Source organism: Brachyhypopomus gauderio, chromosome 15 (assembly GCF_052324685.1).
Source record: "Brachyhypopomus gauderio isolate BG-103 chromosome 15, BGAUD_0.2, whole genome shotgun sequence".
NCBI classification, from domain to species: Eukaryota; Metazoa; Chordata; class Actinopteri; order Gymnotiformes; family Hypopomidae; genus Brachyhypopomus; species Brachyhypopomus gauderio.
In genome coordinates, this window is record NC_135225.1 from 2,836,910 (window position 1) to 2,864,813 (window position 27,904).

The 27,904-nt window shown below is 43.3% G+C and overlaps 5 protein-coding genes and 1 long non-coding RNA gene across 13 annotated transcripts; 3 read left to right on the plus strand and 3 right to left on the minus strand.

Moving 5' to 3' along the window:
- Window positions 1-1,874: 1,874 nt before the first annotated feature.
- On the plus strand, window positions 1,875-5,409 carry LOC143476616 (protein YIPF5). Of its 3 annotated transcripts, none has more exons than XM_076974878.1 (6): window positions 1,875-2,010; window positions 2,171-2,278; window positions 2,422-2,580; window positions 3,533-3,678; window positions 3,816-3,997; window positions 4,298-5,409. In XM_076974878.1, exons 2-6 carry the CDS (start codon window positions 2,242-2,244, stop codon window positions 4,458-4,460), a joined length of 687 nt encoding a protein of 228 aa, XP_076830993.1. In that variant the 5' UTR covers window positions 1,875-2,010; window positions 2,171-2,241; the 3' UTR covers window positions 4,461-5,409. The 3 variants fall into 3 exon arrangements, with proteins under 3 accessions (XP_076830993.1, XP_076830992.1, XP_076830994.1); XM_076974877.1 differs by having other exon boundaries at window positions 2,444-2,580; XM_076974879.1 differs by having other exon boundaries at window positions 2,455-2,580.
- Window positions 5,410-5,485: 76 nt separating this feature from the next.
- On the minus strand, window positions 5,486-9,239 carry grxcr1b (glutaredoxin and cysteine rich domain containing 1 b). Its single transcript, XM_076974880.1, has 2 exons — window positions 8,358-9,239; window positions 5,486-7,122 (listed from the first exon to the last, which is right to left on the minus strand). Exons 1-2 carry the CDS (start codon window positions 8,757-8,759, stop codon window positions 7,054-7,056), a joined length of 471 nt encoding a protein of 156 aa, XP_076830995.1. The 5' UTR covers window positions 8,760-9,239; the 3' UTR covers window positions 5,486-7,053.
- Window positions 9,240-9,281: 42 nt separating this feature from the next.
- pomk (protein O-mannose kinase) lies at window positions 9,282-11,339 on the plus strand. 4 transcript variants are annotated; one of them, XM_076974874.1, is made up of 4 exons: window positions 9,282-9,626; window positions 9,722-9,787; window positions 9,939-10,225; window positions 10,353-11,339. In XM_076974874.1, exons 3-4 carry the CDS (start codon window positions 9,953-9,955, stop codon window positions 11,118-11,120), a joined length of 1,041 nt encoding a protein of 346 aa, XP_076830989.1. In that variant the 5' UTR covers window positions 9,282-9,626; window positions 9,722-9,787; window positions 9,939-9,952; the 3' UTR covers window positions 11,121-11,339. The 4 variants fall into 4 exon arrangements, with proteins under 4 accessions (XP_076830989.1, XP_076830990.1, XP_076830991.1 ...); XM_076974875.1 differs by having other exon boundaries at window positions 9,282-9,579; window positions 9,724-9,787; XM_076974876.1 differs by having other exon boundaries at window positions 9,282-9,507; window positions 9,724-9,787.
- A 772-nt stretch (window positions 11,340-12,111) lies between these two features.
- Window positions 12,112-17,477, plus strand: wdr32 (WD repeat domain 32). Of its 2 annotated transcripts, none has more exons than XM_076974284.1 (7): window positions 12,112-12,774; window positions 12,856-12,969; window positions 13,438-13,635; window positions 13,808-14,010; window positions 14,834-14,905; window positions 15,044-15,189; window positions 15,307-17,477. In XM_076974284.1, the coding sequence occupies exons 1-7, from the start codon at window positions 12,365-12,367 to the stop codon at window positions 15,676-15,678; spliced, it is 1,515 nt and encodes a 504-aa protein (XP_076830399.1). In that variant the 5' UTR covers window positions 12,112-12,364; the 3' UTR covers window positions 15,679-17,477. The 2 variants fall into 2 exon arrangements, with proteins under 2 accessions (XP_076830399.1, XP_076830400.1); XM_076974285.1 differs by having other exon boundaries at window positions 12,122-12,774; window positions 14,831-14,905.
- A 141-nt stretch (window positions 17,478-17,618) lies between these two features.
- On the minus strand, window positions 17,619-24,288 carry cpxm1a (carboxypeptidase X (M14 family), member 1a). Of its 2 annotated transcripts, XM_076974283.1 has the most exons (14): window positions 24,192-24,288; window positions 23,849-23,953; window positions 22,727-22,836; window positions 22,405-22,544; window positions 22,183-22,267; window positions 21,921-22,071; window positions 21,714-21,802; window positions 21,472-21,595; window positions 20,589-20,785; window positions 20,197-20,376; window positions 19,210-19,504; window positions 18,943-19,082; window positions 18,765-18,867; window positions 17,619-18,628 (listed from the first exon to the last, which is right to left on the minus strand). In XM_076974283.1, the coding sequence occupies exons 1-14, from the start codon at window positions 24,271-24,273 to the stop codon at window positions 18,318-18,320; spliced, it is 2,112 nt and encodes a 703-aa protein (XP_076830398.1). In that variant the 5' UTR covers window positions 24,274-24,288; the 3' UTR covers window positions 17,619-18,317. The 2 variants fall into 2 exon arrangements, with proteins under 2 accessions (XP_076830398.1, XP_076830397.1); XM_076974282.1 differs by lacking the exon at window positions 24,192-24,288 and having other exon boundaries at window positions 23,849-24,144.
- Window positions 24,289-25,569: 1,281 nt separating this feature from the next.
- Window positions 25,570-27,555, minus strand: LOC143476870 (uncharacterized). Its single transcript, XR_013121404.1, has 2 exons — window positions 27,078-27,555; window positions 25,570-26,558 (listed from the first exon to the last, which is right to left on the minus strand). It is a non-coding gene; the product is annotated as an uncharacterized LOC143476870 (long non-coding RNA).
- Window positions 27,556-27,904: the final 349 nt, after the last annotated feature.

Here is a 27,904-nt window from a genome sequence, read left to right on the forward strand (position 1 = left end):
CGCATTAGTTCATTGTATAAATCATTACATTCTAAAGTGATGAACCTACTATAAAGCATATTTTTATATGTGATGATTTAGGTCTCTGATGAATCATGACTTTCACTGATGAAGAGGAGTGTGTGAAACTTTAGACAAACCAATGATCAACCACTTCTCCTAGTATGACAGTCTTATTTTCTGTATTACAAAGACATGGTCTGTCAATATAGCAAATAACTACAAACCGTAAAAGCCTGAAGATGAATCCAGTCCAATGTCATCCAATCAATTTCCTTCATACAGTTATTTGCAAGTTTGCACTATTGAAATTAGTTTTCTGAGTTGCTTTGGTGCATTTTGCAGATCAGAATTTAATTTTTGAAAATGCCTTCACCAACCTCATCCAGTCACGTGTGTGTGCATCATGAAAGCTATCTGTCACTCATTACGGACAAATACCAAATGCTTGGCATAATCAAGCACATGTTTGTACAGCGGTCTCCTGTTTCCTACGTTATCAATTACTTTTGTGATGTCAAAGTATATTAAACTTGTCCTGTCGATTAACCCTGCAAATTATATCAGCATTAGATCATTGCATAAGTCATTACATAAAAGCACTGAAAAAGTTGTCATAACCTATAAAGCATATTTTACACATCTGTATTAGACTTTTTGGTAAATCTGCACTTATGATTGGTTGAATCATGACTTTCACTGATGAAGGGGACATGTTTGAAGCTTTAGATCAACCAATGGTCTCCCAGTTCTCTAAAACAACTCAGAGGTGCATCTTACAGTATGAACCTTCAACTGACCAGCACATATGACATTGCTGACTGCCATGGATGTGTGTGAGGACATCACGGCAGAAGCCTGCAAACGCTGGATAAGACATTCTAGAAGATTATTTCTACACTACATTGCAAAAGACGATCCATTGTGCCGGAACACGTTCACAGGATCGTCAGGAGGTGTGGAGCCATTGCACTGTGATTTTACATACAGTGGCACCTGTGTAGGTTCTACCTGTTTCCTGTGTTATCAGTACAGTCTCTTGCAATCTCTCACTTAAAGTAATGTGTAAGTGTACTGCAGAAATGTGCGGCCTTGTGCATTTTCAATCATTGCCCTCAAAACCTTAGCAATCAAATGTTTACTGAGTACACTGATATAGGAAAACATGGCAGTCATATTTGTGCAGAATACACATACTTGTCATTTTGATGACACTGATACATTCATTGATATAAATAATTATGGGACATGAACAAGGGATTTTGAGCAAGCTACAGGTCTTTACTAGTTACACACTGTGGTGTCATTTATACAATTGTTTTTTTAAAGAATTGCACTTATTATTATGAAAATGTTCATGATGATTTGACAAATGCACTAAAGCTACTGAGATCAACTAATCATTGCTAGACACTTGTCTGGTAAGTATATTTATATTAAGTTAAAGGAATTGTCCAATATTAAAAACAAAATTTTATTTAGTATTGAGACTGATATAAAATGGTTACAACATAAATGCTTTGGAGTTGCAGATGCTAAATAATGTATCTCAGATAAACGTCCATTGGGTAACCTTTTTTTTTTTCATTCTTACATACATTTTTTTTCATTTTATACCAAAGCACTGGACAGGAAGCATGCTAAATTACTGTGATTAGTGTGATATTAATTGAGGTTTTATTTTATTCTGCAGTATTGCTTAAATTACTGTCCACCTACTGTGAGGCTAAGCAAGTTCTAATAGCTTCCAAACTCTTGTGTTCTGTTCACTTCAGTTCAAGAAGAATAAGTATAAGAAACTACACTTGTTCATAATTCCTGGCACCAGCCACACGTCCCGCAGCTGCCTGTGTTCTTTGTGTAAATTTAGTTTACTATAAATAACCCCCAGACATATTAGACACACAGCTAGCAGTTAGCACACAGCTAACAGTTAGCCAGTGAACAGACAAGACTCCTGCTTGTTTAACTTCAATTTTACACCAGATCTACTCAACTGGATTTATTAAGGTATTCAAATCTGTTAAATATTTTCTTTAGACTGTATAATAAATATAATGGCATGAGTGACATAAGACAAAATTCTACATTGATCTTCTAATCTAATCTAATCTAATCTTGAGTGTATTTCATCAAGTTCTTACCATTTTACTTTCATGTTGCTTTTTAGAATGGCAGATTTAGATCAAGCAGATCAAGATTTCTACCAGTCTAGCTACTACATTGATAATCAGGAGGCCTATGATCCAGCATATATCAGCCCAGATTACCAAGACGTGTAAGAATATTGCTAATGATGGCATTCATCACCCCAAACATGAATATAAATTCATATCCCTTTATAACATTCTGTGTTTGCTGTCAGTTCTATGTTAGATTCTGTGTGTTTAATACATGTGACGTAGCTGTGATTGTGTGCAGTTGTTTACTGTGTGTTTGGCAGAGGTGGTGTAGTTCCCCTAGCCGGGTCCTATGTGCCCTCTGTGGATCCACCGTACACCGGCCACGTGTTCCAGCCCACAGCGCCGCCTGGGATGGACAAACACGACCACTACGAGGAGGAGCCCCCACTGTTAGAGGGTACACAGCACACATGCTCACACTGAGTGTCAAAGAGTCACATCTCAGATGTTCTGTAGGAGAGTGAACTAATGTGGAACAGGAGACACTGTGTGTATCTCATCAGAGTGTGTGTATCTCATCAGAGTGTGTGTATCTCATCACAGTGTGTGTATCTCATCACAGTGTGTATATCTCATCACAGTGTGTGTATCTCATCACAGTGTGTGTATCTCATCACAGTGTGTATATCTCATCACAGTGTGTGTATCTCATCAGCGTGTGTGTATCTCATTACAGTGTGTATCACATCAGTGTGTGTATCTCTTCACAGTGTGTGTATCTCATCAGAGTGTGTATATCTCATCAGTGTGTGTATCTCATCACAGTGTGTATATCTCATCACAGTGTGTATATCTCATCACAGTGTGTATATCTCATCAGTGTGTGTATCTCATCACAGTGTGTATATCTCTTCACAGTGTGTGTATCTCATCAGCGTGTGTGTATCTCATTACAGTGTGTATATCTCTTCACAGTGTGTGTATCTCATCAGTGTGTGTATCTCATCACAGTGTGTATATCTCATCACAGTGTGTGTATCTCATCAGCGTGTGTGTATCTCATTACAGTGTGTATCACATCAGTGTGTGTATCTCTTCACAGTGTGTGTATCACATCAGTGTGTGTATCTCTTCACAGTGTGTGTATCTCATCAGTGTGTGTATCTCATCAGAGTGTGTGTGTCATTACAGTGTGTATATCTCATCAGCGTGTGTGTATCTCATTACAGTGTGTATCACATCAGTGTGTGTATCTCTTCACAGTGTGTGTATCTCATCAGTGTGTGTATCTCATCAGAGTGTGTATATCTCATCACAGTATGTGTATCATCACAGTGTGTGTATCTCATCAGTGTGTGTGTATCTCATCACAGTGTGTGTATCTCATCAGAGTGTGTGTATCTCATCAGAGTTGGGTATTAACTTTGATCACATCTGGCAGAAGACTCTGACCGTGCTGAACCCACTGAGACCAGCAGATGGCAGAATCATGAATGAACCGGACTTCACTGGTCCTGTGCTTTTCTGCATTGCTTTAGGGGCCGCCCTTTTAATGGTATAAACAAACTTAACTCCATCCAGAGAATATAAACAAACAAAAGCTTAATGGAAGGAGCTTTGCCACACAACTTTATCCATTTATATGCATTTTAATATACATAATTGTTTAATAGATTTCTTATGTCTTTGCAGGCAGGCAAAGCCCACTTTGGGTATGTGTATGGTATCAGTGCGGTGGGCTGTGTGGGCATGTGTGCTCTGCTGAATCTAATGAGTTCGTGCACTATATCCTACGGCTGCGTCACCAGTGTATTAGGGTACTGCCTCCTGCCCATGGTTGCATTGTCTGCCTTCGCTGTTGTTTACTCCCTGCAGTAAGTACAGTTTGGGTCGGACACTGTAAACTGGACATTTCCAGGACTATGTCCAAAGTAGTAGCATCAGAAGAAATAACCTCTGTGTTATTGTATCAGAAGATTTTTTTCTGTTTCTCAATTCTAAGCATCTTTTCAATATTTTGAAAAAAATAGATTGTGTAGTTCTGGATTTTCTGATTGGAATACATCAAATTTATGATAAAACATCTGTACTTAAGCAAAATAATCCAATTACATGCAGCATTTCGCAGATTCTTGGCTGGTTTTCTGCAGTTTCTTTCTGTTTGCTGTGTCCAGAGGACTTCTGGGGATGCTGCTGGCCTTGTTTGTGATTGGCTGGTGCAGTCTCTCAGCCTCTAAGATCTTCATCTGTACTCTGAACATGGGGGGGCAGCAGCTGCTGGTGGCCTACCCCTGTGCCCTGCTCTATGGTGTCTTTGCCCTGCTCACTGTCTTCTGACCATCCACTATGGAGGAAGTGCAACATGAGGCTGGACCACTGTTCACCTCTGTTCAAATCAAATCAAATCAAATATATTTGTATAGCGCTTTTCACAACACGTTGTCACAAAGTGCTTTACAGGATTTACAAGGTTAACAATCACCTCTGTTCACCACTGTTCACCACTGTTCAGTGGTTCAGTGCAGTTTTTACTGCAAGTCCACCTTGGAGAAAAACGACATTACTGCTGACATCTCATATGATTGAAGAACATTTCGAAATGGACATCATGGAACTACTGAATGAAATTGATTCAGAAATTAGCTTCAAATGACAGTATTGCTTCCACCACCTAGTACACTAATGTTAACCCTGCTATGCTTACAACAGGACGTGCAAAGATACCACTTACGAGCTATGTGTTTTAGCTATAGGAAAACATCTCCAATGTGCTTGAATGTGGTAACAGCACAGCTAAAAATATATTTCAGTCTTGTTAGACATATAGACTACTTAAATAATGTATTTGAATCAGATGTTTAGACTAAGGTTTGCTTTAATATTAATACACTTTGCATCTCAGTATGGAAACCAAAGGTTTAATAATGTCTAGCATTCAACTCAATGCTACTGTGTGTATTCCTATCTGCTGTGCTGATTATTGCCTGTTGTGTGTTTATAACTTGTAATCATTTCACATTTTTACCACTGTAATCTTGTTATGAACTTTCTTCAGAAAGTAATGATATGACTATATAATGGATATATTACTGTTTGTGCATTTCTGTTCTGATTGCACACTGGGGAGGTTTTGGCAAGTATCAGTTTGAGTTGATTTACTTTGAACAAAATTTGTTGAATGAACAAACATTTTGTTAGAACCTCATATATTCATACTTGCTTTATGGTATGTGCATGGTATTGGCACAGTAAAAATGTCTCACAATAAAAATAATTCTCAAGAATATTTGAAAACACCTTACACCTTCGTTTCTAATGCAAACTAGTGTCTGAATTCTGTCTGCTGTTTCTCTTATGGGTAACTTATATAGTGTTCTATATAAACCTATGTCTATGTGGTTATTAGCAAACTTTTAGACAAAGCTGAAGAAACATCTACAGGATAATTAATGCAAAAAGGATGCACCTCACCACAATAACAATTTTCAGAACTCTCTAAAAATGTGTCTCTTCATCATTGAGCTGATAAGTTTAGATTTATTGATTGATTGATAGGTAGATTGATAGGTAAACTATATCTATTCAACATCAAATCCTCAGCACAATAATGTGTGCAACATTATTGTGAATCCACTGTTCTTGTATCTCTTATTCTGTATTTTACCATGGACACAATGAACCATGAACATTCTGTATTTTACCATTCTGTGTCTTACCATGGGCCCACTGGACATGGTCACAATGGACCCTTTGACTGTAATTCAGGGTCGAATACCTCTGTGTGACCTTTCACCTTACTTCATGGTTGAATACCTCTGTGTAGGTGTGTATATATATCGTATCCCTTTTACCTCTCCCTCTCTTTTTCCTACTTTATCTCTACCCCGCTCTCCCTCTCTGGTGATAAACACTGAATAATGCAGATGAAAACGAGCTGTTTGACCTAGTGATCTTATTCATTATTTAACTTCCACAGCTGGAGAATGTGAACACCAGTACACTTTTACATGACTCCTTGTGGATTTGTTACAAACACAAAAACAAATTTGATAAACAATAGATTTTGATTATTATCTTGTTTTTGAGATGTTGCAGACACATTGTCATAAAAAAACTGCACTTAGTATATCTTATGTCCATAAAAAGTAACAAAACATTCTATTAAAGAACATGGAAATTGAACAAAAACACATATCATAGATACAACATTAAAAAACTGGACAGTTGACAGTTGCTTTCGAACATTGTAGTCATTCTTGTTATTTAATCAAAACACTGTGATGCAAAAGAAATATCGATAGAGCATATTTACAATTTAAATCTATAAACAAATATTCAGCATGCAATTTAAATAGAATTTAAATACAATACTCAGCTGAAGTGAATATTGATGATTGTAGAGCTGTTGGGTGCACAATGTAATCCAAAAAAAACAACTGAACGTTTTAGAGATTAGAAACAACACTAAACACTTGTGTATAGGCTGTGAAATGAACATCCATGCGTCCTTGTTCATGGTAACTGTCCAAATGAATCCTTCAGATGACCAAATGAATCCTTCAGGTGACCAAATGAATCTTTCAGATGACCAAATGAATCCTTCAGGTGACCAAATGAATCCTTCAGATGACCAAATGAATCCTTCTGATGACCAAATGAATCCTTCAGGTGACCAAATGAATCCTTCAGATGACCAAATGAATCCTTCAGGTGACCAAATGAATCCTTCAGATGACCAAATGAATCCTTCAGGTGACCAAATGAATCCTTCAGATGACCAAATGAATCCTTCAGATGACCAAATGAATCCTTCAGGTGACCAAATGAATCCTTCAGATGACCAAATGAATCCTTCAGGTGACCAAATGAATATTTGGCCTTGGCTTACACTGAGGTCACTTACACACATGTCCTCATATGACCCTATGTCCTATGATCCAAAGTTTCCTTTGCTGAGAGAAGGTCGTGGTCTCTTTTGTCTGTTTCCATACAGAGAACCCTTAGGAAAAAGAGAAAATATACATTATTTGTAAAATAACAGTGTCAATACAAGAGTATGATGCAATTTAATGACCACACACTGGGGCAGTCATGGCCTGGTGGTAGGGAACTGGTCTTGTGACCGGAGGGTCGTGGGTTCGATTCCCAGACCTGAGGCCATGACTGAAGTGCCCTTGAGCAAGGCACCTAACCCCAACTGCTCCCTGGGCGCCGGGCTAGGGCTGCCCACCGCTCTGGGCACGTGTGATCCACAGCCCCCTAGTAATCACTAGTGTGTGTGTGTGTGTTCTAACTGCACAGATGGGTTAAAAGTGGAGGACAAATTTCGATTGCGGTGTAAAATCACAATTGACAAAATATGGCACATTTTATTTTGTTTTTACATTTGCTTGGATAAGTCAGCGAGGTTCAGACCACACAACAGTTGCAGGCTCGATATTTCAGCACAGATCACGATTAACCTCTAGTGTAACATCCACACTCAAGCCACTAGCATGTTGATGTAGTTGATAGATACAGGGTGGCTGACTGGTACCTGGAGACAGATGGTCTATTCAAGTTAATTGGATGGTGAGTGTACAAGTTCTATTTATTGTCACAAGTTCTACTTCCGCTGTGTTGTACTCACCCCGTACAGGACAGACAGGTTGTTGAACAGCACCTGTCCCGCGTGTTTTACTCACCCCGTACAGGACAGACAGGTTGTTGAACAGCACCTGTCCCGCGTGTTTTACTCACCCCGTACAGGACAGACAGGTCGTTAAAGACCACCTGTCCCGCGTGTTGTACTCACCCCGTACAGGACAGACAGGTTGTTGAACAGCACCTGTCCCGCGTGTTTTACTCACCCCGTACAAGACAGACAGGTCGTTGAAGAGCACCTGTCCCGCGTGTTGTACTCACCCCGTACAGGACAGACAGGTCGTTGAAGAGCACCTGTCCCGCGTGTTTTACTCACCCCGTACAGGACAGACAGGTCGTTGAAGAGCACCTGTCCCGCGTGTTGTACTCACCCCGTACAGGACAGACAGGTCGTTGAAGACCACCTGTCCCGCGTGTTTTACTCACCCCGTACAGGACAGACAGGTCGTTGAACAGCACCTGTCCCGCGTGTTTTACACACCCCGTACAGGACAGACAGGTCGTTGAACAGCACCTGTCCCGCGTGTTTTACACACCCCGTACAGGACAGACAGGTCGATGAAGAGCACCTGTCTCGCGTGTTTTACTCACCCCGTACAGGACACACAGGTCATTGAAGAGCACCTGTCCCGCGCTCACTTTGTCCTTCACGCCGCGCACACTGCCGTTCTTACTGAAAATGTTCACACGTTTGCTGCTGAACACCTGCTCCTTCGTGCTCGCGTACACCAGCAGGTCATCTGGGTCGCCTGCACACTCATCCGATGTGGGTCCTACGAGTCCACTCAGGTGGCTGTTGGCCTCACTAACGACCGGCGAGACGGCGCGTTCGGGCTCGGAGCTGCTGGTGGTGTCGGAACCCGCCGAGTCGTCCGACCCGTCCTCCCTGAACACCTCTCTCAGAACACGGCCGCTGGTCGCAGATGCCACGCGGAACCGGACTCTCCTCTCCGTCCGGTCCCCCTCGCGTCTCAGTGTCTCTCCCGCCATCATAAACCTGAGCTACATAATCCCGCAGTTGACGTGTGGATGATTTTAATGAACAGTTGCGTCTAAATCATATCTGGCGCCATCACGTCAACGGTCTGTTGATGTTCAGATGTTCAGATCAGTGTGTTAAGAGGGTGTCGCGTTGACACTGTATGTGTTAATATTGCATGAAGCATATCCATGGAAACAGAGGAAACAGGCGTCGAGGAGCCATTACCCTCCTCAGATGAATAAAACATGAATCACTTATAAAATTAGATTTCAAAACATATCTTCTATAGGTCTGTAAAGTAAAGACATGGAGATTAAGTTATACATTTTGTAATTTGTATTAGGTATAGGCAAACCATCTATACTGCTTTATTTTGATATGAACGCTTGGAGAGGATAGTGTGTTATTATAATAAAGCTTTGCGAATGATATAATCAATGTGATGTTGTTGCACCTAGGCGACACCAGATGGCGCTAGTTCGGAGATCATGTTTAAATCCGTAGATCATTTAATTCCATAGAACAAGACAAACCGGAACAATAACACCATTGGTGTTACACCAAAGTGGCCGCAACAAAACTTTTATCAGCTGCAGCATCCGTGACTTTTATTTTATAAACACTTCATCATCACTGTTGTGATACTTCACGCTGGGGAGGCGGACACGGTGTAACTGTTCGTGGGTGCAGCTAGCGCAGCACGGTACGGTTTGGTGTGATGTTCGGCGGGTCACACTGGAGCTGGAGGTGGTTTACTGGGTCAGTGGACCGGGTCGGTGGACCGGGTCTGATGACACCAACTAGCAGAATCGACCTACATGTCCCTGAAGAGTGGGTTATAAGCGGTTATAACCCGCAGTGAGGCGTGTTTAATGTAGAGGGAAGTTGAATTGTGGCAGTTGTGTTATGATGGTTCATTCTCAAAACTTTTTTTTACTGTTTTTTTCTATAATTTCTTGATGGTTTTGCGTGCAGAGGTGGATGGTCCAGAAGATGCCGGTCCTCCCAGTGAATGTGTTTCAACGGCTGAAGCCAGCAGGTAAGCTTGATTAGTGAAATCAGCTGGGTGACACTAAATCAGAGCGTAGGTGTGTGTAGCTTTTTTGAACCAGAACCTGAGCTTGTATGCCTGTTTTCTGGTGTTTCTGCTAATGCCTGTGGCTCTTTATGTTTTCTGTTCTGACCCACAGGTTAAGATGCCATTATGGGTCGTAGTGGAGGAAGCAGGGTGAAGTGTGGCGTGCCCGCGGTAGTTCTGTGTCTGGTCGCTCTGCTCTGTGCCAACCTGCTTCTCTTTGTCTATTTGGATGCGATATACCAAGACAGTTCTGTTCCCTCGGCACACCCGCACTGCAGGCAGCGCCCCGGCCACTTCATGGTGGGTACTATGTCCACCTGCGCTCCCTGGCTCCAGTGTCCTGAGATCCGCTCCAGTGTTTGGCGCCTCAGGTTGATCGGACAGGGAGCCGTGAAGCAGGTGTGTGAATCATCTCAGTTTAGTTGCATTTTCAATAGTTTGCAGGCTGGGATGATATTTCAATATCAAAGTGCATTTGCCAAAATGTTAAATACAAATATTATTAACCCTCCTCTTTGTGTTTCAGGTGTATTTGTCAGAGTGGCAGGGACAAAAAGTTGCTCTGTCTGTTTTAACATCGGACGAGTATCGAGCGGATTTCCTTCATGGAATATCCATGCTGCGTTCACTTCAGAGCGTCCGTGTCGTTTCCCTCGTGGGTGTGTGTGAAGAAGATGGAGTATTTGTAACCGAGTATCATCCGCTGAGGTCAGCGCTCAACCTCGACGCCATTCTGGCTCAGGACCGCTATCGTGCTCAAGACTCTTGGCAAACGCGTCTGCGCCTGGCACTCGACTACGTCGCCTTCCTGGTGTTCCTGCACAACAGCCCGGTGGGCACCCGCGTTATGTGTGACTCTAATGACCTACACAAGACGCTCAGTCAGTTCCTGCTGACCTCTGACCTGCGGCTCTTGGCAAACGACCTGGACGCTCTGCCACAGGTGGAGGAGGGGCGTCGGGGTGTGAAATGCGGTCACCATCAGCTGACGGGAGAGTTTGTGGCACCAGAGCAGCTGTGGCCGTATGGCAGCGATGTGCCTTTCTCAGATGACCTAATGCCCGGCTATGACGAGAAGTCTGATATCTGGAAGATTCCGGATGTGACACGTTTTCTTTTAGGCCACGTCTCAGGAAGTGATGTCATCCACTTTCACCTCTTTCAGATCCATGCGGAGTGTAAGGGGCAGGATCCCAGGCGGAGACCATCGGCACACAAAGTCTTGATTGTGTATCGCTCTGTTTATGACAACATGAAGGAGGGTCACGCAGAGACCATCAAAGACATGCTGTAAATCTTACGCTTGTGATTTTTAATATGATTCCTCACATCACATTTCACACATTGCCAAGTGAACTAGAACTGGTGATTTAGGTCTAAGTTAATCTAAGTTCATTGTTCCTCTTCATATAGTGGTCATTTAAACATTTAAATAATTTTATGCATTGTCTGACTATTGATTTTTAATTTTTTGAGAACAAATGGATGCATTTAATAAAGATTTAAACCATTACTTCTGGTCTGCAACATCTTGCTCTTTTATTCTATGAAAACAACTATATAATACATTTTAAATAGCAGTAGACTTTTGACAGTCTAGTTCATTGTTTTCCACCTAAGTCAGTCCACATTTTGCTCTTCTTGCTTCCAGCCCGACTGAACTAAGCCCAAGTTTTCTTGGCAGTACAAACGGAGACTGTCTGTTATTTTTGATACTATTCCTTGTGATTTTCTCTTAACCATTTAATTTTTTCATTATTTCAGGAAAAACACCTTCTGACTCCACTACCTTTGAGTAATGACCCATTACTTTGGTGAGGTCATAAAAATAAATTACTGATTGAAAACAATTTAGATCACATACAACCACTTGCAAGCAGTCACCCACCAGTTTGAGGAAACATTAAGATACATTTTCTTGAAAATGCAGAGCATTCTGTTCATCGGTTAACATTGATCTAACTGAAAGGAAATTATATTATTAATTATATTGTTCCAGGCTTTGCCAGTAGCTTCACAGAGGCATTGTTATAATACATTAATATCAATATTACTTTATGTTGTATATTATAGAGCACAGTCAAAAGTACAAGCTAGCTAAGTTACCATGGCAATTCTAATCTGAGAGGTTTAATCTTTTGAGTGGTTCATAAATCCCCAAGTTTTGCTGCACATACAGCAGTGAAAACGCACTTTTGCACCAACGTGTTCGGGGAATTTGCAGCTTTGTACGTTTTCAAAGGGGCTTGTGCGCGCGCGCCGGTACCGTTCACGTTGCACCTTTAACGATCCGGAGCTGCAGACGGAACCGGAAACACGCAGTTTGTTGCACACACACACATTCGCACTGGTGTGTTTGCACTACGGGGTTTGTGCACCGTCTGGAGCTCCAGCTTGGCTGTTTGTCCCGCGGCGGGTGCAGGTCCGACGCTCCCCGCACTGCTGCAGGAGGGTGGACGGTTCGGTGGACGTGCTGCACGCCTCCGGTCGGTTCCGTCTCCTTTTGTTCAAAACGGAGCCGCCAGCTGCAACGCCACAATGAGCTCGGGACAACCGGGCGACAACAACCACCCGGAGGGACCTGGAGCCCGGGGCGTCCGGGAGCTGGAGGAGGTGATCCAGGAGGAGGAGGAAGAGGAGGAGGTTCGCTCCAGCCCGTCCTCCCCGGAGATCCGGCGGCCGGACCCGCAAACCAAAGGAGGCTCGAGGCCCGAATCAGCGGGAGACGGAGCGTCCGGCTCCGGTTTCAGGGGACCGAGTGTATGCGACTCCCTCTTCTCGTGGCTACGGAACCGGACCGTGCGCAGAGGTCCGTTCGTAGACCCAGCTCGGGATAACTTTCGCACCATGACTCGCCTGTATTCGTCCATGAGCCCCGCCGCAGACTCGGTGAACCTCAGCACGCAGACCCACGGCGCCGTGTTTAACCTGGAGTACTCCCCGGACGGGTAAGGGTCCGGACGGGTAAGCGGTGCACACACACACACACCTGCCGCTTTCCTGCAGCCCAACGAGTTCGTGTCTTGCAGGTCGGTGCTGACCGTGGCCTGTGAGCAGACAGAAGTGCTGCTGTTTGATCCCGTTTCATCCAGACACATCAAGACGTTAGTGGAGGCGCATGAGGACTGTGTGAACAACATCAGGTGATCCACACCAACACGGGTCTTTGGTACTGCACAACACACCTGAGGGGAAGTGTTCACCTGGCATGTTCACGAGTGTGAGGTGCTGTCGTGCATAAACAGGTTAGCTCTGAAAACACACTTACTCGAGAATTGTGTCAGCGTCAGATACAAAAGTTGTGATGGACATAAACACACAAAACATGTTGAATCTTGTAAAACCAGTATATGGCAGAGGGACCTACATGAAAGCCTTATGTTACGGTGAACGGTGTTAGTAACTGAAATACAGCGGTTACAATTTTGTTTGCAGCTTTCAGTTTCCACTAAAGAAATATGCCACTGCACTATGGAACAGGAAAGAGAAGGATCGTTGGTTTTTTGAAATCAGATACACACGACCGTGTCACCTTTCAGGACTTTGATGAATGCTAGACTCTTTGGTGACTTGTGCGAAGCCTCATGAACTAACACTGACTGTGCTGCTAGGTTTCTAGATAACCGGTTGTTTGCCACCTGCTCCGACGACACCACCATTGCACTGTGGGACTTGAGGAAGCTGAACTCTAAGGTGTGCTCGCTGCACGGACACGCTAGCTGGGTGAAAAATATTGAATATGACACACACACTCGCCTGCTGGTTACGTCTGGATTCGATGGAAACGTCATCACCTGGGACACCAACAGGTCTGCTAAATGTGGTGTTGTGATCTCATGCGCACTTGTATGCCGTTTGTGTGCTGGGCTCTAACTGGTGTGTGTGGGTGTGTGTGTGTATGTGGGGTGTGTGTGTGTCTGTGTGTGTGTGGGGTGTTTGTGTGTGGTGTGTTTGTGTGTGTGTGTGTGCGTGTGTGTGTAGGTTCACAGAAGACGGGTGTCCCCATAAGAAGTTCTTTCACACGCGGTATTTGATGCGAATGCGACTCACTCCAGACTGCAGTAAGATGTTGATCTCCACCTCCTCCGGCTACCTGCTCATCCTGCACGACCTTGACCTCACACAGAGCCTAGAGGTCGGCAGCTACCGCATCTTGCGGGCCAGACGTCCCCCACTCAGCACAGGTACACGTAATAAGCAAAGTACACACAGTAAACAATTCACCTGGGCTGTTTTGGCAAAGGAAAGTGAGACGTGTAGGCAGGTCCGGCGCCAGAACATATACAGTGAGGGGGTGTCAGAAAATTTCGGGGTGGCGAATGTAAGTTGTTGAGCGGGGGGGGGCGACGAATGTAAGTTGTTGAGCGGGGGGTGGCGTGTAACGATTGTTGAGCGGCCGAGAGGGTGGCATGTTGCGATTGCTGTAAAATAAATGGGTCTTATTATTTACATTGAGGGGGCGGGACACCTCGCCTGAGGGGGCGACGCCCCCATTCGCCCCCCCGTGGCGCCGGCCCTGCGTGTACGTGAGACGCGAGGGCTTCTGTGCACTGATCAGTCATGGTGATGTATGAAGCAGTAATGTTCAGGGCACCACCTACATGCGTAGCATGTGTCCTATAATAACTAAGAATATGTAAAGTAGTATATATGAATACATGTTTATATTATTTTTCCATTCTACTTTTTGGGTACCCTTTCTCTGAATGTTAAAGATGACCTGACCGCTAAGTACTGGTATCAAGGAATACAAAAATCACTGTGTTTAGTAGTCTAAATACATCTAAGAGAGATACTTAGAATCTGCAAGACTAGTTTGATGAAGTATACTGGCATTTGTCTGTGTGTCTCTGTGTGTGTGCATGTTTTATTACAGATAAATATTTGTCAGTGTGGGCATACCAAACTGATTGTACTGTAGTGATTGTGCTCTTTGGTAATTGTATTTGGTAATAATACTAATAAAGTTTTTTTAGTTAAATGAAATACTCTGGTTTTCCCCAGAAGGTTCATCAACAGGAAGCAGGACAGCAGGCTCTCGCCATGGCAACGATAGCAAAGCCCACCCACACAGAGAGGGTGAGTTACAGTTTCATTAATGTTCATGCGCTGATGCATTTGACGGGTTTTAGTCATTTCATATGCACTGTAGTCATGGTTATATTTTGGTTGTATTGAGTTTTACTTTTTAAAGCTGCAAACTCTGTGTTTGTCAAGGTTTGTCTCCCAGGAACAGCCTGGAGGTTCTGACCCCCGAGATCCCAGGTGAGCGGGACCGGGGCAACTGCATCACGTCTCTACAACTGCACCCCAAAGGCTGGGCTACACTCCTGCGCTGCTCCAGCAACATGGACGACCAGGAGGTCAGCCCAGGCCCGTTTGGACCGGTCCCGAGCCGGGACAAAGCACACACACACCCCTGTGGAACAAAACGTTCCCCCGTTATAATCTGTTGAACGGCGCACCTGCTCTCTCCGCAGTGGACGTGCGTGTACGAGTTCCAGGAGGGAGCCCCGCCCCGGCCACCCGTCTCACCGCGCTGCTCGCTACGTCTCACGCACTACATCGAGGAGGCCAACGTGGGCCGTGGCTACATCAAGGAGCTGTGCTTCAGCCCCGACGGCCGGCTCATCTGCTCGCCGTACGGCTACGGCGTGCGTCTGCTGGCCTTCGACGAGCGCTGCGGCGAGCTGGCGGACTGCGTGCCGGCACGCACGGCGCTGCTGCGTGAGGTGCGATCCGTCTTCTCCCACAGCGACGTGGTGCTCACCTCCAAGTTCTCCCCCACCCACTGCCAGCTGGCCTCGGGGTGTCTCAGCGGACGTGTAGCACTCTACCAGCCACACTTTTAGCACTCTCACGTGACCCCCACACACGGAACCAGACTCACGTGACCGTCTCACACGTGACACCCCACACGTGACCCCCACACGCAACCAGACTCACGTGACCGCCCCACACGTGTGACACCACTCACACGAGCCCACGTGCAACCCCCACACGTGTGACACCACTCACGTGACCCCACACGTGCAACCCCCACACACGTGACCCCCCCACATTCACACACACACATGACCCCACATGCGTCCCCAAACACACACACACACACACTGGCTGACAGTGGGGGGAACTCAAAGAGCCCGTAGAGGGTGTGCGCATCTCCTCTTCACAGATCACAGTATTGAGGTGTGAATGTGAGCTTCGTGTAAATTACTTGGCCTGTTTTTAGAGAAGTTCACCTTGTTTGTTCCTTAGCTTGTGTAATCACTACGAATTCTGAACGTGTGCAGTAACGAATGACACAGACCTTAATCCGTTCTCTTGTGGGGAGCTGCATGTGTGTAGTGTGATGAGTCCAGAGTTACACTGGGATGTCAGAGTTGTTTATAAGTCTTCATGCCTTTGCTAAAAATATGACCTCACTTTGAGAGCCTGTCCCACAGTCTGGTCTGCATGTCCCATGCCCCGCCCCCAGCCCTGCGGCGCCATGGTTACCACAGGCTGCTTTAGCCAATCAGTTCCCTTTGTTACCATGTAATGTAGCATGGAACGTAGCAGTACAAGCTGTTGAAGTTGTAATGGATGGATTCTTCTGCATTTTGCCAAATGTTGTTTTAGCAGCACTGTATTCATACTTCAGCTCTAATTAGAGCTCTGTGTGTGTTTCTTACTAACTGTCCTTATGTTTTGAAAGGCAGCTTGCCACCAGTGACACTAATGAAGTCATGTTTTTTCTCAGTTCTGATTTGTAGACGTTTGAAGCAGTATGGAGTGTGTGTGTGTGAGGGAGTGAGAGAGAGACATTGTGATTCAGCGTCTTTGGGTAGATAAGCTAATTGCTGAAAACGATTCTTGGTTAAATACGTGTTGGTGAGCACGGTGGGCATCATCTATTCCTCTCACACATACACAAATCCCAAGAATGGACATGGACAATCAACATTGTTGCCTAAACCAGACATTTCAGTTTCTTCATAGTCACAAATGTGTGTACACTCAGTGAAAACCATGCAGAAGCATAATCACCAGACTGTAAGTACTCCAGACAGAGAAGACTGTAGTATCATTTCATAGGTGAGTGTTTCCTACTGCAGGATGTTGTTTTTATAGCCTTCAAGAATGAATCCATGGATATTTAGAGTAATACTAGCATTGTTCAAAACCCTCTAACATTTCTTGAATAGCTTAAACATCTGGGTGAACTGCGGACAGTGAGGGAGTTTCCCCTGTTTTATCTCTGCTCACCGAGTCACACCATGAATTATGTTAGTACTAAACAACCATTAAAGATGCAGCGGTACAAAATAATAAAGTTTTTTTTTCAGGAGTTGGATGGAAGATGTGTTTGATAATGGGATACCAGACACTAACCTAGTAAGATTTCATGGGTTTATGTTGAACTTAACCAAATATGAGGTCAAAACGTATTAATTCTAAGGTCATCAGCAAAACGTCTGGATTCGGGGCATCCAGATGGGACATTTTAAAGTCTGAGATTATACAACACGTTATGTTACAAATTCTCTGATACTCCAAGAACAAGTATCTGTAGTATTCTGCTCAGAGATATTGTGTTATATGCAAATGTTGGTGATATTTCAATGGGTCAGGTATTCTCACTGATCATAAAAAGTACAGCTACAGTCTATTTGGTGATACTTCATTTGATATGTCCCTTTTAAGAATTGTATGATGAAATAACTCCTTTTATCCATTTACTTTACAACAGTGTTTCCCACTTGGACGTCTGGAGTTCTTGTGTACAGGTTTTTTTTCTGGGTCCAGACAGACCTGACTCGCCCCCATAAGTTATAACCAGACTTTTAAAAAATGCGCAGGAAGTTTACAACAATCTTGCTAGGTGAAGATTTGCAGGCTTTCCATAATGGGTGGGTTTTTTGTGATTTATTTTTATTTTTTATTTTTATTTTTTTACATCAAATTTGATTTTGGAATATGATTTTATTTCAGAAACAAACTATTACAACCAATAGAGTTTTTTATTCTAATACATAATGGCGTAAATATGTAAAACACATGACAATGTGTCAAATGAGTTTTCCTTGAGTGAATAATAAAATAAATTTTGCTACGATGCAAAAATGTGTGTAGAAAACCAGCTACACTCAGTTGTTTGCTAGTGAATTAAACATTTGCATTAGCAGCAAAAATATTCAGTGATTAAAAGCTGGTCACAAGTAGACCGAATGCAGAGCAGAGGTGGACAAACTTAACTACTAGCACAACACACTTTAATAATGCACTTTTAAAAATCTGCTTAGCAGAACGGTTTTACCCTGATAACCTTTAAAACATGTTGGACTTGAGGTCTAGAGTCCGATCAGGGAGCAGAGGTCAAAAAAAAAAAAATGGATCTACTGTCCAGTCCATTGTGCAATGTGTGTGTGTGTGGTAGTAAGGAGCCAACGCTTCTCGTTCACACTCTTCCTCTGGCTGGCTAGCCGGCGCTCAGAGCTCCCCCGTGATGTCACTTCCTCCCAGCCTTGGCACGGCGCGTCTGCTGTTCTCGACGGTGGTTCAGGATCTTGGTGCTCACGCGGAGTTTACGCAAGCGTAAGGCGCGTAACCGGAGCGCTTCGTCCCGGGGCATCTTCCCGCCCCTGGCCAGGACCTGCTTGATGCGCTCGCGTGGGGTTCTGGTGAGGCTGAAGTCGCAGATGGTGGGTCGTGCTTCCGAGCCCACCGTACAGCGGCGTTGGAGGGGCAGGTAGCCCTCCGCCCAGGTGATCACCTTATACTCACCTGGGTTCAGCAGGCGCCAGTAATCACCAGCAGCAGCTGCACAGGCCAAGGAAACACGTGGGTGAACTTGGGTGTTCCTCATGCCACGAACCTACTTGCACAATACCACAGAATTTCTGCCTTCTATTTGACGCATGAGAACCTCTCACTTAAGCATATGCAGTGTACATACCTGATCTAATGTCATGATCCAGACCTGCTACTTTAATGATGGCATTGGCAATGCCTTGTTTAGTGTCTTTGTCCCTGATAACACCTTTTATTCCTCTGTGCACCTGTATGAGGTAAAAGGTCACAGTGGGGTCATGGCGTCATGCAAAGGTAAGACAGCCAAAGCTTTGGGCACTGACCTGCTCCATGTAGAGGAGTAAGGACTCTTTGTTATTCTCCCATTCAGTAGGAAGCTCACTGGCATGAGGGAACTTATCGCATGACAACTCCACCGTCACCTCGAAACAGTTAGTATGCAGGTAGCTGAAGTCATTCATACCTACAGACAGAAATCTGAAATTATTATGGGTCAAATGCCACAGTTACAACTCAATGAATATGCTAGAAGAAAGAAAGCTGAAAACACTGAATAACGGCTGATGTGGGTGCAATGTGAGTTTTCTCACTTCCTGGTACTGTGTGCCAGTCAGCTCCATTAATAATGTTGTTGTATTGCTGGAAGTCTTCGTAATGGCAGATTCTGCGATCGGGGTTTGCCATTACCAGATTGGTGGACGCATAGACAGCTGCCAACCAACGAAAGAAGTCGTTATCTGCGGTAGGCGTGTCCTGCTGTGGGATCCAGTCCCGTGTGCAGTCGTAGGGGTATGTAACCACCAGCTCTCCGCCATGCAGGTTAGCACTCAGGACAAATGGAATGTCCTGCATCCAGCTTATTACCGCACGTGTCTCTGGAGCAACCTTATAAACACACGAGAGACTTTTATCTTGCATCAGAATTAATCTAAAACTAATAAACTTTTAATAGTTAAACGAAGACAAAGAAGAAAGTGGGAAACTCAGAGTGTCAGTAAGAAAAGATACTAAACCATGACCTAACCACTAAACACAGCATGTCTCACTGAGCTAAAACTATGCTTTAAAACCTTTACTCTCATAGATCAAAGAAATTATTTTGTGCATGCTTGCCAGTGAGTGATTCCACACTGTGTATTACTTTCCCAGCAGTGTAATTTTTTGTGGGGGGCCTGGTTCAGGGAGATTCAACTGAGAGGAAATGCTCACATTCTTTAGAGATATGCTTGTGCCTGATTCTCCAGTAGGGTTGTGCGATATTGGCAAAATAATCATACCTTGGAGCAGAGCCGGAGTGGCTAATCGGGAGATTCGGGAGGATACCCGATGGGCCGGCTCATGTCGATCTCTAGTTTGGGCCGATTGGGAGGGGAAAATAATTTTGGGCTGGATTTGGGCATGAAACTCCCGGTCTGAAAAAGGGGCCCACTCCGACCCTGCCTCGGAATTTAAGATAAATACCTAAATAACGATTTCAATATGACTATAGTTTTACATTGGATATTTTAAATGATGAATAAATAACAAATTAGGGCTTACTTTCATGCCAAGAAATGGCGTGTGTGTGTGACACATACGGTAGCGTTAGTGGTGGTGTAATACTCTGGCATGGCTATGTAGTGGTTGCTGACACGCTTCTTGTCAGTGGCCAGTTCCTGAGCATCCCACATGATGTTGTTGAGGTCAGGGAAATTATGGTTCAAGTCAATGCCCTCAAAGCTGTAGCGCCCTAAACTCCAGCCAGACAGCTCAGAACCCTAAGATACACACACACACACACACACAAATCATTTAACACGAAACTATATTTTTGTAGAGTACTAGAATCTACATTATGTTGGTCTGTCTGTAGCACAGCAGTACTAACTAGCAGATCTTTAAGTTTGCACTCATCACAGTATTTGTTTTCAGCATCTTCTAGATCTTTCCGTTGTATTATGACAGTCTCTATATTTCCATTCAGGTTCACCTTCTGATAAGCTGCCTCGTAGCCGTCAGGGTTCATGGAAGGTAAGAGATGGATACGAGTGTTCTTCACCAGCTGCACTATTCGCTGATTACTTCGCCTGTACTCATGACAGATGTACTGCATGAGGTTGAGCACTAGTTCCCGACCCAGAACCTCGTTGCCATGCATCCCAGCAACATAACGGAACTCGGGCTCACCTGTACACAAGAAACACAACAGAACTGAGGCTCACCTGCACAAACGAATCACAACCGAACTCTGGCTCACCTGCACAAACAAAACACAACCGAACTCTGGCTCACCTGCACAAACGAAACACAACCGAACTCTGGCTCACCTGCACAAACAAAACATATCTGTGCAGGTGATCTGGCTGATGGCCACATTTTGGCTTATTTACATATAAAAAAGGCGCCGGCTCGATGGCTCAGAAATGTTTTCAAACTTTCGTTTGCACTGTTCATAATTTTTCCTTGCAAAGGAAGCAGTAAAACCTTATCTTGTTTTTAAAGTGTGTTTTTCAGAGCGTCTTCCCTCACGTCTGGGCTAATCTGCAGAGGTTTAGTTTGGCTGAGGCGCTAATAAAAAACAGATGGTGACAAAAACATCACAGCAATGCACGAGGCATGACTGAAATCCTCTGAAACAAATATATCTTTCAGAACATCTGTATTAAGCAGGTGTCCTGAGGAGGCCACGGGAAAGGGCCTCTAACAAACACCATAAGCTTGGGGAAGCATGTATGGTATAATGCAACAACTCAACTAATTCACACCCATCCAAAATGTCCTATATGTATTTAATTAAAATTTTATTAAAATAATTATACTCGACAGTCCATGCGTTCCCTATTTATAACAACGACCAAGTAGAACTCACTTACCCAGTTCGTGTTTTCCAGGGTTATCTGAAATCTCCATGACATAGAGTTTAAGCCCAGTGTAACTCTTCCCAATAGTGTAGATACGTGTGATGTCAGGACACTCCTTGTTCACCGCCTTAAATAACTACACAGAGAACACCAGATCTTGTTTTGGGTGCACACATTTTCAAGACAAATACATCAGATCAGAAAGACTTTTAAAAGCTCAGAACACATAAAAACAAGAATTAAAGCTCTCTCACCTTTCTCATCTCATTGTAATTATGGTGTCTGAAATCTAATTTGTCTGTAGAACCCCTCTTTTCCTCCCAAGGGTATTCATGGTCAGGATCTAAGTGTGTTTGTACACACACACATACACATAAAAAGAGCAGTTGCTATGTTATCATTAAATACTTCTTTACAGATTCATCTCTGATTAACAGATCCCCAGTACTGTAATGTAGAACCTGTTATGGGGCAGCCCAGGATTTCTGCCCTAAGGCAGATGGTGCCGTTTCTGAACCAGCTTTGTGGATTGATGCGGATGAACTGGGCCAGCGAAGGCACAGGAAACAGAGCCAGCACTGGGGTCTCCTGGTCCTGATTTCCTACAAACACCTACACAGGAAAAGTCTAACTCCTACAAAACCGTACGTGCACAAGGGGGCTTTCGTGTTGGTTATAGATGGTTGACTGTCAGTGTTGGTCAATAACGTCCACTTAACTCACCGCCTCTTGTGATCCATTCATGCAGGAGCTCCAGATCACAGAGTCATTACTGAACTGCACCTTATACGTACGGACCCAGTCCATGCTGCATGCACACGAAAAACACACAACCCATGCAAACGCAAAGCAGATTTTAACAGACCCTGTACTTAAAAAAACTGGCTTGTGATAGTATTTTGCAAGAGTGCATTTAGACTCAATGCGTAGGAGGTGAATGCTGACCGCCAGATGGAGCTTCTGCCCTGAAGAATGACCCCAGTGAAGAGCGTTGGTCTCAGAGCATCCAGCTGTAACCATTGCTCCTGATCTTCTCGGTCAGCACACCACGCTCCGTCATACTCATCTCCATCCTGTAACCCCGACTACACCCATACACCACCCCCCACCACCATACATGAGAAGATAATAGCACACATCTACATTGTAGACCACATCCTTTCGACCACACACACACACTCACACGCCCATACACACAAACTCCCAAACCACACTGACGTCCATCATACCATCAAGAAGGTACCACACCCCAAGAAAGCTGACCAACCTGTATGTTAAGGCGTCCTCGGTGGGGGCCTAATCCACTGTTCAACGACGAGGAAGCCTGTAGTTGGTAATCATTTACCCTCAGAGACTCTAGACCCACTGGAGGACAGTCTACAAGAGGCAGGGAGACAGCAGGAGAGACAGACAGAAAGAAGGCGGAGGAGTAGAGAGTGACTTATGAGCAATGAAAGGAACAAAACCCTTACTCAGAACCCTGGAGGAGAGGGTCACTCACAACACTTACAACATTTTTGCCTCTCCTGTAAAAAAAGTAATTACTCATCACATAGCTTTAAATTATTTCATTCTCCAAAGTATTTGTTAGACTTAAGAGGTCAAAATTTACTGCACATGGAAAGATTTATTACAGATGACTTTCAGGTTTGATGACCAGCAAGTACAGCAAGCTCTAAAAGGCTATTTTGAAACACATAATAAGTAAATTTTCAGTACTCTGAAAGGCCTTTCCACTATCGATGAAGAAAACACAAATTTCTGGCTTCAGAATTTGCAGCTGGTCAACAACCAAACAGGAACCCATATTGGAGATCATTTTTGTACGATTTCTTTTCGAAAAAAGTATTCATTTCTAGGTATGCCAAAATCTCATATGAATGCAACATAAACCTATCATGTGATCATGTACTGTAAATAAACAATGCGGGCGCACATCTGCTTTCTGTGGTGTTTTTGGAAACGTTTTTGCATCTCCTATTGAGAAACCCACTGATACAGTCTGTGTGTGGTGTAAACATTGCAGATCAGGCAGATTATCAGGTAACGGTTTGCAGTTTAGCGAAACTTACGGCACTGGCAGAAAACGCATCAGTGACTGAAACCATTTTTACAGACTTATATTAAAAAGCATTAATCTTGGTGCCCAGATTAGTATGCAACAATGCGGTTTCTATCTCGCAAAAAAATGCTGAGCATGATCGATTGTAATCCAAGTTTTTCTGTATCAGAAAACCATTCTGGATTAACTGTTCAGTCAACAAATGTGCAAACAAAGACAACATTAAACTTGCAAACACTGTACGTTAAATATGTTCACTTCATTCTCCAGTTGATTTCATATCTCACAAAGCCCCCCAACCGAACACAGAACAGATCTTTAACTCGCCGGGGACAGTCGCGTATTTAACGGTCTTCTGTCCGCTGTCCGCGTCCTGACCGTCGGAGACATTCCAGCGCGTCTTCTCCAGGCTGACCAACTCGTTGTCATCATCTGTAAAATTATTACGAGAAGATATAAAAATTGATTTTGAATCAGTGTTAGTCACTTTACGTCCGACTGTTTCGTTTTTAAATGATACGGAGATATCTAAGCACACCAGAACTGCCAGACTAATGCATGCAACTGGTCCGAACATCCTGACCCTGATCCAAATAACCTCCTTTTGTGTTCAAGAAGAGTTTAAAAACCCGACACTCCAAGAACTCCTGTAACGTAATACATCTATTACCGTAATGTGTATAGTAGTCCGGCCCAAGCGGTAACGTGATTAGTAGTGTGGGGGGAAATCTCACATTTTTATTATTTTCCATAATACGTAAAAATATAACACTTTATATGGTAATAACATTGATTACCATTCATACTTTTCCTATCTCTCTCTCTGTCTCTTTCTTTCTCTTCTCTCTCTCTCTCTTTCTCTCCCCTCTCTCTCGTTCTCTCTCTCTTTCTCTCGTTCTCTCTCCCTCTCTCTTTTTCTCTCTCTCCCTCTCTGTCTTTCTCTCTCTTTGCACCCTGCCTGGTTTATACTCGACGTAATCGCTGTGGCTCCGCCCGTGCGCGAGGGCCTCGCGCGCTGACGCGGCGCGAGGTCGTGCACCTCTCGAATTTTGTAACTTCGCGCGCGCGCCGCGCTTCAGCGCGATGGACAAAGTCATGTTTGCCGGGTTCATACACCTATACAAGGTGGAATTAATGCACTTGTACGTCACTTTAAAGGTCCATTTCAATATTTCCCAGCACGTTAAACTTAATTAAGTTAAATATTTATACATATACTCGAAATGAATCGAAATAATTCGCTTTTTTTATCACATTATTTAATGGTTGTTTATTTTCAAAACGCCCAATCTTAACGTCTTCACGTTCTCTCATGTTTCGTCCTGGAATTACAAGAGGCTCGTATTTGTTAACGTAATTTCAACATTTTAATGTACTTTAGCCTAAATTCCAGCACTTTTCAAACCTGAAACACAAAGCAACATTAAAATGCGTCAGGTAAATGTTCATTCCCTTTTTTTTTGAGGGGTGTTTCTTTATACTACCACATATAGTTTCGGACAACATTGCAAAGTCATATTTATGTTTGATGCCTAGTGTATATCAGAGCCGTAGAAAGAGAGAGTTGCGACACTCTGTGATCTCGCCGCTCAGAGGTCACGTGGTTCATGGAGGACCGTATAGTTCCAATCAAACACGAACACTGAATGGTTTTAAACGGGAAAGACATCTGCGGTTACCGTATTTCTGGTAAATATTACAACATACAGGGTTGCCAACACGCATTTGACCGTTTTCACACGCTCTCACGCCACACTTCCGATATCTCACGACGAAAAAAAATATCCAGTTTATTTACCTCAGAACCACAGATGTGATTCAATACGTTACTAGCTCGCTAGCTCTGGCGCCATCCACCGGCGATATAACACTTAATCTGCTTTATATCAACTTAATATTTATATCAACTTTCAATAAATATTTATTGATATAATTTTTATAGTATCTTTGAACAAAACTAGAGTTACAAATAGCCTGTTGAAGCAGCCTGCACTATTAACGGTTCAGGCATAGATTTATTTAGTCCACAAAACAACACTAAAAACACATTTAACATTTAATACATAGATTTATTCTGTAGTCTACACTACAACACTAAAATAACATCATTAAATACATAAATTAATTCATTAGCCACATTACAACACAAAAAAAAACCTCATTAAATACATAAATTAATTCATTAGCCACATTACAACACAAAAAAAACCTCATTAAATACATAAATTAATTCATTAGCCACATTACAACACTAAAATAACATTATTAAATACATAAATTAATTCATCCCTAACATTTTCGTTTCACATCAAACTTCTACAGAACTTCTACAGATATACTTCTACAGATACTTCTACAGATACAGGAATATTGGGGGAAGTGTTTGACATGCTTAAGCTGAAGGTAGATAGCCTAAATGAGATGGAGAAGGAATGTGTGCTGACTCTTGATGAGATGTCAATCACACCAAGCGTGGAACTGCACCTGGGAACAGGAAAGCTTTATGGGGATGTGACTTTACCTGGCCACACAGGAGAAGCAACGCATGCATGTGTTTTTATGTTGACAGGGAGCACAACACGCTGGAAACAAGTAGTGGCTTACCACTACAGTGGTAACTCCACTGATGGGGCAGTTTATAAACCACTCATTTTAGACATTATTCACAGAGCAGACTCCATAGGGCTACATGTTATTAATATCACCACTGACATGGGCAGCCCTAATCGGGCAATGTGGAAGGCTTTCGGAGTGGACCATAATAAAACATCTATTCCACATCCAGCAAAACCAGACAGAAGGCTATACTTTATGCCAGATGTCCCACATCTAGTTAAGAACTTGAGAAGTGCCCTTGTCCGTGGACAGACGTTTACAATTCCTCCAGATATAGTGGAGAGGGAGAAGCTCTCTTCCTGTGAAGCTTTGATTGGCCCGTTGCAAGATTTGGTGGCTTTTCAAGAGGGGATGACACTAAAAAAGATCACATAAAACCACTCCACTGATGCTCCACTGGTCTGGTCATCACACCACTGGCCTAAAAAAAATATTTTAAATGTTATGATGGTAATAACAATCCTAAGCATCATACGTAATTAAATTAAAAAAAAGTGTTACTAAATTGTGTTGAGATTATATATAGAGCTGTTGATTGTTGCATCCTGTATAAATAGTGGTCATCCATGTACAAGCAGCTGGTTTTATCACCTGTCACTGAAACACTAGCTAATTAATTAATCAACCAAAGAGTAACTTCATTACAATCCAACCATCTTTTCTACTTCAGATAGTTACCATTAATTACAATATGATCAAATCTATATAGGTATTACTGAATTTAACAATTATCCTAATGACTGAATACTCTGAGGCTAATGCACCGCTAAGCGATTCCTGCTTTTAATAGCATAGCTAATGCTAGCGAAGTGTAATTTAAGCTAACGGCATTTAAAATGCAGAAATAAACTAACAACAAGTGACCACTTAACTATAACAGTAATACTAATCACATATATGGAGGATTATATAGGAAACGATGAATAATTCATTAACTTACCAGAAAAACAGCCGCGGAAATGCTTCAAATATACGCAGTTCAATGCTGGAACTATAGCATGTTTGGAACTATTGGTCTCCCCATGGCACGTTTACTTCCGCATTCCTGAATTACACTCGCCACATATATATATATATGATGTAAATCATGCAATACGTGCAATAAAATGAGAAAAAAAAACATTAAAGCAGTTCCAGAAAAATAAGTGAGAAGTATTTTAAACTTAGATTTAAAATTGTCTAAAGTCATGGCTCTTCTAATGTTTTTATTCAGCTACTTTTGTGTAAGAGTGGCATATACTTCTGTTTAAAGAGCTTCTCCGTGCAGTTTCCGCCTTCTTTTGGCAGATCTGTTAAGATGATTGGCTGCAGTAAAAAATGATTGACAGCTAACTCTGGCTGATAATTGGCTTAATAAAAATTGATTGACAACGAAAGTCTAGTATCTGATTGGCTGCATTCGAAAATGATTGACACATGCTCCGCCCTTTATCCACGCCCACCGGGGCTCCGGCCTGCAGCATTGCGCGAGTGACCATAGCGCGTGACTCCGCCCACCTCGCGCGACCGTGCGCGAGCCGTGGAGGCGTTTATACTTTCGCGAACGTCGCAAGCGTCGCTGCAGTGTTCTCCGAAACGATAGGTGGCGGTAGGTGGCAGTGGAGAATAAAAAACCCCTGCAAAACCGGTGAAAGAACATTTTTACCTGACGCTACACACGCAAATATGGCTTCCACGAGTGCGCTAGATACCGAGGAACAACTGCTATGTTTATGCTTACTAAAGAGTCAAAAGCGACGAAAGAGAAGATGGTATGTTCGTCCCTCA